Below are 14,624 nucleotides of genomic sequence, written 5' to 3'. Positions count from 1 at the left end.
ATAATGATATCAATAGATAAATACTTGATTTAATTTATATTTAAAACAAATGTCACTCATCTATCTATCCATCCATCCATCATCCATTATTAACTTGGTTTTTTTATTGTAGTTTTTTATTTTATATTTGTAAAAGATTAAAAATTTATCTAGTTTGAAATAAGTTTCCTAATACAATTTAAATTAAAATTATTTACTTATTTTTATTGTATTGTATTTAATTTATTTTGATTTGATTTGACTTGTCAATTATTTATTAATTTAAGTAGATATTTAGCTTTTTTGTATACTCGCATTCAGTTTTTAATTAATTAAAGTAATCTTTAATTTAATCAAATATCTTTGAATTCTCAAATTTTTTTTAATTAAAAACAAAGTTATTTAATTTAATATATTAGTAGAAAAAATGCTAAAATAACATAAATTATTGTATAAGTTTTTAATAGTTTTAGCTCTTCTTTTTATTATCTCAAACTCATAGCAGGAATAGAATTTTGATGATATTTAAGTTGTAGATAATTCTTGGGGATTATACAAACCTCATCTTTTGTTTTGCGTTACTTAACGATCACTAAATCCTATAAACTTTGGATTGATTTATGCAAATTAGCAGATTAATGGAATACATTAAAACGTAAAAAATAATTTAAGATGGAAATTCGGTAATAAAAATGATCATATGTTTGTTGATTACATTTCTAATAATGGGCTTGATTTCGCAGAATAAAAAATAGTTGATAGCAAAATGAATGTGGAAATTCAGACTGTATTTGTAAAAAATGAAGAATAATAATGGGGTATTAATTTGCAAATAAAAAATTAAGGAGATTCATAAAATGGAGTTATTGTCTATTTATATTTAACATCTAGTACATACGAAAGCAATAACAATATCAAATAAAAAATTTTAATTGATACTTTTGAAGACAATTAACCTATTAAATTAGAAATTGAGCATACTAAAAAATCTATCCTTTCAGACTATATTGAAATTGTAGAGGTCAATAAACAAGATTAGCCTTCTTTGTTTGAGTTAAAATTATTATCAGCAAATTTATAAGAAACCTGGGATATGCAAAAAATCTTGTACAATAATATCGATTTTAATGGAAATTTGGAAAACTCTTTAAAAATGCAAACTGATCCAAGTAAAGAAGAAGAGTAAAATCATTGTGTTGGAGTTTCTGATTAAAGCATTAGAGAGTGTAGCAAAAAGAGAAAGCAAAGCTTAAAAAGAAGCAAGCAAAACCATAACATTGCTATTTTAAAAATTACAAATCCTTCAAGAAACAATTTAAATTTCTTTATTCGTTTTTAAAATTCTACAATAACTCAAAGGTAATTGAATTATACGTAGTAAAATGATACTTTAAGCAATTAAAGCATCAAATAGAAATAAAAAATTATTTCAAGTTTTTAAGATTCAAGTTATTTTGAAAACATTTATGTGTTTGAACAGCTGACAAAGCTTAAAAAGGACAAGTTTAAACTTGATTTAAAACAAAAATTTGGATATGAAAAAGAAGATTTGATTCAATCCACTATTTCTAATTTGTTAGGAGGAATTGTTTTCTATCACGGTAAAATTGTTGTTCGAAACTCATTAATGAAGAACAATGAATATAAGACAGTATTTTCAGCATCACCTTCTCGCAAAATATTCCCAAGAGCATTTTTGTGGGATGAAGGCTTTCATGATAGTATAATATGCGTATGGAATGAGATTCTATGCAAATAATTTATTTATTCTTGGCTCTAAATTTAAGATGTCTTTGGTTACATTCCTAGAGAGTAAGTCAGAACAACAGAAATATCTATAATGGTTCCCGATGGTTTTCGATCTTAAGATTCTTATGAGGCTAATCCTCCTACTCTCTTACTTCCTATTTTATAGATTACACAAGGCAGAAAGAACATCTCTTTTTTATAGAAATCTTTCAGAAAGCTTGAAAAGTGGTTTAAATGGTTCTCAAAAACTCAATCAGGATTAGATTTTCATAACAAGGATAAAATAAATCGTATCATGTTAAATGAATAACTCCCTCCTCATTACAGATGGTAGTGTAAAGGTTATTGCAAGGACGGTAATTTTATGGGATCTGGTCTAGATGATTATCCAAGGTAAGATCCCTTAGTTATTTCAAAGCAGCATTTAGATCTATAAAGTTGGATGATATTTTTTACTGAGAGCTTAGAAACTTTATCTGCAAGATTAAATTATAAGGCCAAATAAACATCTTACAAAAAATTTAAAGAATAGCTTAAATAATAACTAATGAATGAATTTTTAGACCGAAAATCATATCTCTTTAAAGATCTTGGTGCAAAAGTATTCAATAATACAGATGAACAGTTTGTAACTCACTTGGGATATATAACTACTTATCCTTTAATTTTTAATGCTATAAAAAACAACACATATGAACTTCAACAGATACTTGATTTATTATACTCTAAAGAGCATCTCTGGACTGACTACGGGATAAGGTCTCTTTCTTTGAAAGATCCATTACAAGGAACAGGAGATGACTACTGGAGAGGAGCCATATGGATGCCCCTTAATTATCTAATTCTAAGATCTCTTAAACTCTATTATTTTTAAAATGAAAAGGCTAAAATTATTTATCATGAGCTGAGAGACAATCTAATTTAAAATGTATATAAAAATTGGAAGTAAAGTGGATATTTATATGAAACTTACAATCCATACACAGGGTAGGGTCAAAGAGGATATCCTTTTAATGGTTGGACATCATTAATAGTTCTAATTATCAAATAAGATTTTGAATGAATCATTTAAGTTTATTAACATTTTTATTTAATCTTCTATCAAAATTTTCAAATAATCTATTAATACTCTTTTTTGTATAATTAAGATAAAATATTAATTATTTCCTGTTGTTATTAAATTAAACAAAATTTATTTTATTTTTCAATTCCTATCAAATGGTGGTTTTTTATTATATTGAGTGTGATTTTAAGTTTCCTAATTCAAAAAACAAATTTAAATTTATAGCAAAAAAATATTTTTAAAGCTTTAATTAAACAAGTAAATCCAGTAATTAAAGCTAAAAAATTTTTATTTTTGTGTTATAGATATTCTTATCATTTAAATGCACTAGCTTTTTTTTTTTTGGGATTTTTTAAATATATAAAAACTTATTATTTTATGGTCAGGTTGAAATAAAACAAAGTTTATGTTTTGTTTGTTTTTATTTAAAATTAAATTCTAGTAAGATTAAATTGCATATTTATGAAATTATGAATGAATTTGATAAGTAGAAGTTTTTAGATTAAGTAAAGGATGTTTTTTAAAAGAAGAGCAGAAACTCAAAAGATAAATAACTGATCAGAGAGTTTTTTAGATCTTATAGTGAATGGGAGTTTTGGGAAAAGATTACTAAAAATAGTGACAAGTTACTTGATTTGTTGGCTGAAAAATTTAAATTAGTAGAATTTGAGCAGGATACTCCTATTTAGGTTAGTCAAAGCTAATAAGAAAAAAATGTTATAGTCTTGGTTTAAGGAAGTATTGAAATTAAATACGAAGCTTAAAACCCAAATTATATGATAGATAATGAACAAATAAATCAACCATAAGAGTATTATGATCCTGAAGAATCTTTAAATTATAGCGAAAAGGATCAGAGATAAAAATAGAAAAATAATAAGAAAAACACTTAAAGTAACAAAGCTTATAAAACTGTAAAAGAAGAAATAAAATAGGAGGTAAGCGAGCTGTTATATGATAAGGGATATAAATTTTAGCATTACTCAGCAGAAGACTTATAATATGTAGATGTTAATATGATGTATTCAAATAGAAAGAGAGTTAATTAATTAACATTCCAGAATAGTATTAAAACTTTAAGACAAAAAATTATTAATGAAGATGATGAATTTTATTTTTAACCTCCATAATTTTTTAACTCATTTGGCTAAGGTGAGACATATTTAGAGCAACCTAATGTTATAACTTTTTCAACTGATTGTAAATCTGGTTTTGTATTAAATAAATATCTTTTTAAAATAAGAGACATTGATTATGATGATTTAAGTTATTACGCTTTAACAGATATTTCGTTTTTAACATTGGATATTGAAAGTCTTCAGCAGTTTCTTTTAGAAAGATTTTCATACTTATAAACATATGATACATTTTTAGAAAATCTATTTTCTTAAGAAAAAATAGTTTTTAGTGAGCAAGATATTGAAAAAATTAAAGACTTGTATGTTTTATAAGAAAATATTAAACAGGGAGATAAAATGATAAATACAAGTTAGCAATAAGAATTGCTAAAATTCTATATAATAAAAGAAGGTTTCTTTGAGTTGTAGGTACAGCAGAGCAAAAATAGGCATATAAAAGTTTAAAACTAATATAATTTTATAGGTAATCAAATTAATTAAAAATAAATTATTACAGTTTAAAACAAAAAGGAGGCTACTGAATTTAAAACTGTGGCAATTCTATAAAAAGGAGAAACTTTTGGTGAGGAAATTGTTTTTAGTTCAAAAAAATAATATAAATTCAGTGTTTGTAAAAAGACACCTTATAGTGAAGTCTTGGAATTTAAATTCACAAATAAAAATCATATCCCAGAAATAATATTGAAATATATTCAATAATAATATAATAAGAAATTGGAATTAATAGACAGCGATGATGATGAAGAAAATGATTTATAAGACTCGATTACTTCAAAATACAATTAATAAGTGGAAAAATAGTATTAAAAAAAAGTAGCTTTTTAAGGCTAGAAATGTAATAATTTTAATAACAATGTAAAACTTAATTAAAGCTGTTTTAATAGCTCAAACGAAAATGAGGTTAAGCAAGAGAGCTAAAGTATGGTTAAAAAAATAGTTGTTAATGAATTTCTGCTTGAATCATTGAATTAAAATAATTTAAATAAAAATAAAAGTATGTTTGAAAATCAATCTTAGATTATATTTGATTAAAAAATACGTCCAAATACAGGTAAGACTAACTAAAGAATCAGATTTAAAAGCAGTGAAGAAGAAAAACAAAATTTTCAAAGCATCAATGAGTAAAAAGGTGAAAACGCATATTCCCCTATACCTCTTGTTATTCAAAATTTTAGAAAGAATTAATTCGTAAAGAAGGCTATGAAATTAGATTAAAGTACTTTATCATATAATGCTAAGTAGAGAGAATAATCTGAAAAACTGTAAATGATGAATTATTTTCCACCAATTCATGCAGTTTACAAGAAAATGGACATTGAGTTTTCAAAAAGCTTTGATAAAAATAATTTTACTGCAGATTCTAATTAAGATAATCAGAATATCTAATAAACAGAAATAGCTCATTAAAGGCAAGTAAAAACTGTAAAATTAAAGCTTGATTAAATTCAAGATGACAACCAAGATCTAGACGAAAAATCTTAGTCATCATATAGTTTAAAGGAGAAATATAACTCAAACTAACTCATTCCTGCTAGGAAAATTCAAAGTAGTAATTCAGCACGCAGGCACAGAGGAGAAATATAAATTTAAAAGGTTTCAAATAAATTAAATGAAACTAATGAAAATTAAAAACTGGACACTCAAACAAATGATTTTAAGGAATAAAATTTAGAGAACATAAAAAATGAATATTTTAGAAATTTAATTTTGAATTCTGTCTCTTAAAACAAAGAGCTAATTTTTTTTAAAGAAAATTAAACTCCTGAAGTATCAAGAGTTATTAATTATGGTTTGAAAGGATCTAAAATCAGAAGAACTTCACCTATTGATAAATAAAAAAGAGATGAAAGTTTAAAAAAAAGTCTACTAATAAAATTCATGTATTAAATTGAGCACGATAAATGGCTCCACGAGTAAGAAATAAAGAACTAAATTTTAAGTTAGATTGATAATAATTCATCATCCACTCATAAATAGAAATATGTTTAATCAAGTTAAGATGACATAAAAAATAATACATTTTATATTAAAAGTTAAAGTTCTTCATTAAGAAATTTATAATAAAAGAATTCTACTAAAAATATGTCATCTCTAAAAATAAATACTTTGGAAAGTAAAGATAATAAATATCTTAGTGATAATTAGTTGGCACAAAGACCACACTCAGCATCTAAATTTTAAGCTGAAACACAAGCAACAGACTCATAAAAATCATTAAATTTAACTACAATAATTAACAATAAAAGTGGCTGTGCTTCCACAATCAACGAGAAATCAAAGACAACTAATAGCTTCTATTCTCATTCAAATAAATAAATAAAGCTTAATAACTTTGAAAATGATAGAAACAATCTAAAGAGCAGCTCTTAAAAATAAAGAAGTTTAGACCGAGACATTCCCAATTAAAAAGTTACCGAAATTAAATTATAAAATAAAAATATATTAAATAAAGAATAAATAAAATGTACATCCCCAAGGATGGATTCTAGCTATTCAAGCAATAAGAATCAGACATTTTAGAAGTAAAAAAAGCATTTTGAAAATAATTCGGAAAATAAAATAAATAAATTTTAATTTTAAGAAAATAACTCAAATGAAAAGCTATAAACTGTTTTCTATCCTGAGAAACCATTAAACAAGCAAAAATTTAAAAGCTCAGAAAATTAAAGATAAGACAAAAGTAGTCTTAGCAAAGATAAAAATATAAAAACTACTCAACATATAGATAAATTTATTTAATTCTCTCCTAATCATAAACAAAACTTACCATAAAAAGTAAAAATAAATGTTAATAATTTTAAAAGATATTAAAGTGAATAGAATTTAAATGGCAAACAAGAAAGTTTTATTTAAAAAAACCAACTAAAAACGATTAAATAGAAAAAAGGAATAAGTGATCCAAACTAAATTGATTAAAAGATTCCTAAAAATTCAAAAAAACAGATTGTTGATGAAAAAAGACTAGAAAATTCACAAGATAAAATTAAAAAAGAATCAAATATTTTATTAAATAGAGAAAAGCTTACTAAAGGTTTGAAGAAATAAGAATATTCTAATGAATAAACAGATAATTAAGTAAAAAAAGCGTAAAAGGAAGTTAAAGTAACAAATGAATAGCTTAAAAACATAAAACATATTAAAAATGAAAAGTCTATAGAGTCTAATAATTAAAGGATTGTAAAAACAAAAGAAAAATCTGTCAGTAAATCTCCAAATAAAAATAGTAATCTAGAAGTTTAGTCAAGCAAAAAAAGAGAAAATTAGTCAAAAACATAAAAAAATAGTAATGGATAAGTCATAGATTTACAGTAAAACAATTAATCAAATAAAAAAATAAAAAAGTTATAAAAAGCAGAAGAAATGAAGAAAATTTATAAAAATGAAAGTTAACTTGATAAAAAATAAAAATAAAGCCAATAAAAGGAAAAAAGTGTTTAATTAAAGAAAAATTTATAAAAAAATGGAGAACATGAAAGGAATAGTTCTCAATCAAGTAGTAAGAAAGACTCAGAAGATGAAAGTAATTTAGAAAAAAAATAAAGTGAAAACAAAGATGAATAACCCCCAAAATAGAAAAACTTGAGTAAACAAAAATAAATCTAAAGCAATAGTGAAATGTAATAAAAAAAAGAATTTTAAAATAAGCTGATAATTATTTAAATATATTTCATTAAAATATTTAGGTAACATTAAAGTGAAAGCAAAAGTCAAAATCTGGTAGAATAGTAAAAAGATTAAAGTTTAACAACTTCGATTAAAATAGTTATATCTTAAGCAGCAGATGATAAAATATTAAATACTTAAAAAAATGGAAATAATCTCAAATAAATTAAAAATCTTACAGAAATTTAGGAAAATCAATCATCAGTAATTAATGATGATACTCCTAAGTAAAATAGATAGAAAATAAAATAAAAATAAATAAAAGGTTAAGATAGTGAAAGTAAACATGAAGAAGATTAAAATGAATAAATACATTCTGAGATAATTGAAAAAAAAGCAATTAAAAAAAAATTAAATAATGAATAAATCTAGTAAAGTGAAAATATTGAGAAGTAAAAAGTAGCTGAAGAGTTCACTGTAAAAAAAATAATAAGAAAAAATAAATTTAAGTAAGATGATTGATTTATTAATTAATTAATTTCAATCATTCATTTTTATCATATTATGTTAAATTATTTTCCTATTTAATTTAAATATTTGTATTCAAAACAACTCATTTATTTTATTTTGTAATTTTAATCATCTAAATAAATTAATAATTTATATTTTCTCACTTAATAAACCTACCTCACAAGTTTGTTTTAAATTGTATGTTTTTATAATATAAAATTAATTTTTTAAGTTCTAATATAGATTTAATTTAAAGTGTTGTCAGTAGAAAATATTTAAATAAATTTTTACTTAGTTATTTAGTTCATTAAATAAATAAAAGAAATTATTAGCATGTATGTATGCCCATATTAATGCTAATTACTTAAATGTAGTTTCATATGGAAAATATTTGGTTAATATAAAAAATTATAATTTTTTTTATTTACAATTTAAAATGTTGATTTACATAAGCTAATAAAGAGTTATGTAATTAATTAAACTATATATCATATTTTTGAAAGATTTATTTTTTCAACAAATAATTTTTTATATCTAAAAATATAAATAAATAAATAAAATATTAAAACTTAACATATAAATATATAATTAATAGTAGCTAGCTTACTACTTAGTAAATATGAATAAATTTAGTCGTTTATTAGTATATATTTTTTTTAATTTATTTTCACCATTCATCAAAACGTGATAATAATTATTATGATCTAGATAAATCAGTTTATAATTTAGTTCTCTTGTAATAAATAGGGCAGTCTCTATTTGAGCAAATTACTTATTCGTGCAAACTTCCTTGGCATCTTTGGCACTAAGTCCAAAGTTAGTTATATTAATACTCGATAGATTGATGCTAAATAATTTTTTCAGTGTATATATCAATCAATCTCTGAGGATTTTTTTCAAGACAATTATCACAAACAGGCTATTTACCATTTACTTAGCATTTACATTGTAAGCAACTTTCTTTTTTTACAATGAATTTTCCTAAACCATGTCCACTATTAACTTTAGGTTGATATCTATTTTTAGTATGCTCTCCATAGAATAACGAATCAACATTATCTATGATGTGGGAATAAATACGAGTAATAGGATTTTTAATTTGCTTTTCAATGTAATAATCGTAATCTAAAGGGATATCGTTTTCTAACACATAAATTGGATCTTCTACTTTTTCATAATTTTTAGCTGATTTTGCTCCTGCTACTATAACATAAGGAATTCTATCTCCAATCTAATTTATTTATTTTAAAATATTATTTATTTTTCATTTTATTTTAAATTAAAAATAATTACACAAGGAGCACTTCCTGGATCTCTTTTAGCCATTTTTTTAGCCAATTCAACATGTGCTTATTTACCTTTGTACTAATTAGCAGAGGGTTCTTTTGCCTTATTATTATGACTACTACCTTTTTTACCATCTTCTTCGCCTTCATCATCGTCTGCTGATTTTTTCGTTAAAGATTTAGTAATCACCAGTTTAGAAATATCAACTTTATTTTGATACAAATCTGATATGCAACCTTTTATGAATTAAATTGATCTCTGAACACCGTCTTATTTGTGTTCGACAAGAATATACCTCAAGCAAGTATTCATCATTTCTCTAATAAATTAGCAATTATCTCTTCTTACATTTTCCATACCCTTAGTATCGATTTTATCATATTTATCTGGCTTTGTGTAAAAACATCCAGCATAACGCTTTTTTGAAATCAAGAGATAAGGATAATAGACCTTTTCGAATTCAAGTTTAATAGGATTAATAAAGAGTTTTTTGCTAATCATTTCAGCTGCTTCTTTACCATACTTCATAGCTTCTTCAATAGAATCACAACCAAATTTAACCATGACTGAATCAGTATCACCATATATTACCTATAATTATTTATTTTTTTAATTTTATTTTTATATATTTATTTTTTTACATCAGAATCATAGTTGTATCCATTTGCTTTGTTATAGTGATTGAGAACAAAATCTCTTGTTGCTTCAATCATCTAACGACCAAAAGATGTAACTGAAGATGAAATTTCGAGACAAGGTAGTTAACCTACTTGAGCACCAGTGAAACCGTAGACAGAGTTTGCAGATATTTTAAGAGCTAACTATCTACCATCTAAGACGGCCTTTCTAAGAGGATCTGTTTCTTTAGCAAGTTCATTTTTGGCTTTTTTTCTTGCTGCTAAAAGATCCTTTAAGATATCAGGTAGAATGCCCTATCTTACATGTGGTTTAGCAAAGTAATCTCCATGAGGAGTTAAAGTGTAGTCATCTTTGTTCATACTCATAGCCACATCTAATTAATAAATAAGAATTTTATATTTTTTTTAAACTAAATTTTATAATTGTACTTTTGCTAATAAGAGTAGAATAACAAAGGTTGTGGGCCATCATAATTGAAGGATACAAAGAAGCAAAATCTAAAGTTGCTATAGGCTTATCATAAAATCCCTTTTTAGGTTAGAGAACGAAAGCACCTTCAAATTTATCTCCTTAACCTTAAGAGCGTTCAGTAGGAATATATAAGTTCAAAAGTTTAGTTCTCCTATAGAGTTGACTAGCAACCTTAATTTATTAACCTCTTGTGAATAAAAAGTTGATTGGAACACCTAATATTATTAATAAAAATAAATAACTATAGTCGTTTTTAAAAAAATCAAATACCTGTGACACGAGCCATTTCTGTATAATTGTAAATACACATAAGTTTTTGCATTAGCTTTAAGGGTAATTGAGCATCTTTTAAGCAGTAAACAGCTAATCTTTTACGAGTTTCAGCATCACCTTTTTATAAACCTGATATTTATGTATGATGGACATCTTCTTTTTACTCATTCAAGAAATGGTAAGAAACACTATTAAGACTATAACTACTTAACTTTGTTTCTCTATGCATATGCATCATCATATCTAATTGAATTCTTCCTTCAAAGTTCATTTCTTTAGTCTTTAGAAAGCAAATTATTAGATAAAATAAATAAATAAACAAATAAATAAAGGTGTTTTAAAATAAATAAATAATTGTTTACATCTCTCATACCCATGGCCTTTGATAAGTATTTGCCATCTTTAATTCTTGTTATAGTATTTTTAATTCTGCCCATGAAACCATACCTAATATATAAACATTTTTAAGAAATATTCATAGTTTGAAAACGAATTACTTTCCATTATTAATTTTAAGTTGCTTTCCTCTCTCAAGAATGTAAGGAAAATCGAAATTTGTAATGTTATATCCAAGAAAGATATCAGGATCTACATTCTGCAAAAACTTTTCCCATTCTAATAATAATTCTGTTTCTGTTTTAAAAGATTTGACTATACAACCAGGAATATTGGAACAAGTATCCATCGTAAATACAGTTCTTACTATATCTTCCTGCTAATCATGTATTTTAAGCACAGTTGCTATTTAGATGATAGGATCATCCCTTTTAAAATAATTAATAAATTTGTTAAAATTATATCTTCATTATGAACTAACATACTTTGAAGCATTTGGGAAACCTCCTGATTTAGCAAGGCATTCAATATCAAAACTGAATATTCTTAAGGGTGCAATATCAGCCCATTATGGGTCTTAAGCATCCATACCGTGTACATTTTAACAATCAACATCAATTTCTATTTAGCATCTAGATTTATGTTTATCAAGACTACGAATTTTAAATTTTTCTTTATCTAATTTGATCCAACCCATACCAACGATATCTGCATCAATCATATAACGCAATGCAAATGGTATATTCGATTCAAAAGTTACAGCTGGGAATCTTATACCATCTATTGTATAACCTTTTTCAATCATGCCTCTTAAAGCAGGAATGAAAGGTGGTATAAATGTGTATATCTTTAAATATGTGTCTTGAGCATAATCTTTTCCTTTGTAATATTTTATTGATTCACCCTTAACTACTTCTATCTTCCTTATAAAATTAGTAGTTTTTACATTTCTCTAGAATTTACCTATGTATTAATTAATGAAACATATTTAATGAATTCTTTATAAGCTTATATAAATTTGTATATTTTTTTACCTTGTTTATTAAGGTCATCCATAATAGATTTTAAAGTTTAGGCGTTAGGTTATATTTAAGGAGGTAACCTCACAAATAAATAAGGAACTACACCACGAATGCTTACTAATACCGAATGCTAGTCTTTTGTAACACCATACATTCTAATAATGGGCTCTCTTTCTGAATTTTCATCTTCTTTTTTATTACTTTCTTAAGCTTACTTTTATTTATCATCTCCTTGATCTCCATCTTTCTTATTATTACTGACCAAATAATAATCTGCGTCCAATTGCATAAAATAAAAGTCATTTTATTCATTGATTTTTGTAGTATCAATTGGAGGTCTACAATATTTTTTATTTGATAAGTCTTAATCTTCGTTAGCTTAAAGCAAGGCAATATCTTCTTCCTCATTAAATTCTACATCATCAAAATCATCCTCAATAAGTTCATCTCCAAAGTCTTCTGGCTCTTATGAATAGTCACTATTATCGTCGTTCATTTCTATATAAAAAAATACTTATTTTTTTTTTTTAATTTATTATTATTATTATTGATATATATTATTAAAATTGAATTTTCTTTCAATCTTTTTGCTACAATTAATTTCTAATTTACATATAATTGCGCCAAAAAATTTCATAGTAATTAATAATTAATTAATTAACTATAAAGCTTATAAATAAAACAATCTAAAGATCTTTGAATAATTTAAATAAAAATTATTTTATAAATTTATATAATTTTAAAATGCATGATAATGAAAATTTAATTATTTTAATAGTTTAACAATTTATTTAATCTATTTATGATTTAAAATTACAAAAATGGATAAAATTTATTAATTTTTTATAAGCTAAAGTCATCAAAATTGTAATTTTTAAGAAAAATTCATAAAGAGTCGCTAATTCAATTTTTATTTTATTTACAAAAATAGTTTTATGAAATTTAATCTTAAGTTATAATAATTAATACTTAATATTAATATTTATAACTTTTCTAATATTTTTGTTCAATTAATATATAATTTATATCAATCTATATCTAAAATTATATAGTAGTTTATAACAATAAAATCTTAAAAATAAATAACTAAAAATAATAATAATACTTTAAATCTTACTAATTTTATATTATTGAATAATTTTAAAATATTTCATAATGAAAATTTAATTATATTGATTGTTTAGAAATTAATAATCAAAGTATATTTATTATTCAACAGAGATTAAGATATTTTTGTTATCAGAACATAAATCATTAAGTAGTTAAAATTTTATGCTATTTATTAATAATAATTTATGAAAAAAATTTTAATTTAATTAATAAATAAATCTTTTGTATTAACTAAAATTAATTGCAACATTGAAAATAATATAAAATTAACAAAATTTTTATGTAGAAAATAAATTTTAGGTAATAATAATGAAAATTTAAAATATAAGCATAATTCTTAATTCAAATCTAATATCAAATCAAAATTAATAAATAAACCAGCTGAAAAATGAAGATCTTAAATAGTATTATCTGTAAAAAATTATATTAATAAAAATATTAAAAATTAATTAATATTTATAGAATAAAATTAAAAAGTAATTATAAATAATCAATTTTATATAAATATTTTACTCTAAAAATTTATATAAAAGCAGTTTCTAAAAATAGAAATTAAATGAGTGACACCTTTTTTTGGCTAAGTTATTTTTTTTTTATTATATTCATATGATTTAAATATTTTTAACTCTAAAAATAAGACAAATTTTAATTGATTCTTGTATAAAAAAATATGATATATAATATGTAAATATAAAAATAAGATACTTGAAAATAAAATATTTTCTAAAAAACTCATTTTAAACTTAATACTCGCTCTTAAGATTTAAATTTTTTTCATTTAAGTGTGAAATAACATTAAAATATAGTTATTTATTTGTTACATAAAGCAGAATTTTATCTCAACTTCTATAATAAACTATTATTTATGGAAAATACATAATTATCTTCTAATAATGAAATTAATCAGCAAACAGAAAGAAATTGGGTAAATAAAAATTAAAAAAGATAAAATTTTTATTTCTAAAATTGAATAGAGATAGTATTTTAAATTTACATTGAATAAAGTATTAAATTTACAAAAATATCATTATTTACATTAATTAAATTTTTTAAATTTAATAAATCATATAAATTTACTTTGTATCTAATTACTGTTTTTCCTCTTTAGTAAAATTTTTAAATTTATACTTTCTTAATTAAGTTTCTAATTTCTAAATTCAACATGCATGCATTAAACTATATAACATGAATTTTTTATTTAATTTTCATCACTTATAGATTAACATATTTTTTATTCTATCATTCCTTTGCAAAGAAAATGATCAAATTATTTTTACCAACTTTCAAAAACTTCTCAAAATGAAAAAAAAATTGATTATGATTTTATCAGAAAAATTTAAATATTGAGAAATCATAAGTTAAGCGATTCTAACCTTTTGGTTCTTATTAATTTGTATTTAGAATTATATATTTAATGCAAGAGTTTTAGATTTTTAGTAAATT

General features: G+C 23.0%; 3 protein-coding genes across 3 annotated transcripts; 2 read left to right on the top strand and 1 right to left on the bottom strand. All coding sequences in view use genetic code 6, as the record gives it.

Annotated features, from left to right (window-relative positions):
• Nucleotides 1-406: 406 nt before the first annotated feature.
• On the top strand, nt 407-2,791 carry TTHERM_000636933 (mannosyl-oligosaccharide glucosidase; the record flags this gene model as incomplete). The annotated part of the gene is made up of 1 exon (XM_012799038.1): nt 407-2,791. One exon carries the CDS (start codon nt 407-409, stop codon nt 2,789-2,791), a length of 2,385 nt encoding a protein of 794 aa, XP_012654492.1.
• Nucleotides 2,792-3,261: 470 nt separating this feature from the next.
• TTHERM_00636930 (mannosyl oligosaccharide glucosidase) lies at nt 3,262-8,055 on the top strand (the record flags this gene model as incomplete). The annotated part of the gene is made up of 2 exons (XM_001032354.2): nt 3,262-7,547; nt 7,614-8,055. The coding sequence occupies 2 exons, from the start codon at nt 3,262-3,264 to the stop codon at nt 8,053-8,055; spliced, it is 4,728 nt and encodes a 1,575-aa protein (XP_001032354.2).
• Nucleotides 8,056-8,710: 655 nt separating this feature from the next.
• Nucleotides 8,711-12,567, bottom strand: TTHERM_00636920 (DNA polymerase type-B family protein; the record flags this gene model as incomplete). The annotated part of the gene is made up of 9 exons (XM_001032353.1): nt 8,711-9,274; nt 9,337-9,921; nt 9,972-10,342; nt 10,398-10,655; nt 10,711-10,993; nt 11,076-11,160; nt 11,211-11,477; nt 11,535-12,012; nt 12,084-12,567. 9 exons carry the CDS (start codon nt 12,565-12,567, stop codon nt 8,711-8,713), a joined length of 3,375 nt encoding a protein of 1,124 aa, XP_001032353.1.
• Nucleotides 12,568-14,624: the final 2,057 nt, after the last annotated feature.

This window comes from Tetrahymena thermophila, assembly GCF_000189635.1.
Source record: "Tetrahymena thermophila SB210 genomic scaffold scf_8254528, whole genome shotgun sequence".
Classification (NCBI taxonomy): Eukaryota; Ciliophora; class Oligohymenophorea; order Hymenostomatida; family Tetrahymenidae; genus Tetrahymena; species Tetrahymena thermophila.
Note: the sequence above shows the minus strand (reverse complement) of the source record. Positions and strands in the feature narration are given on the sequence as shown.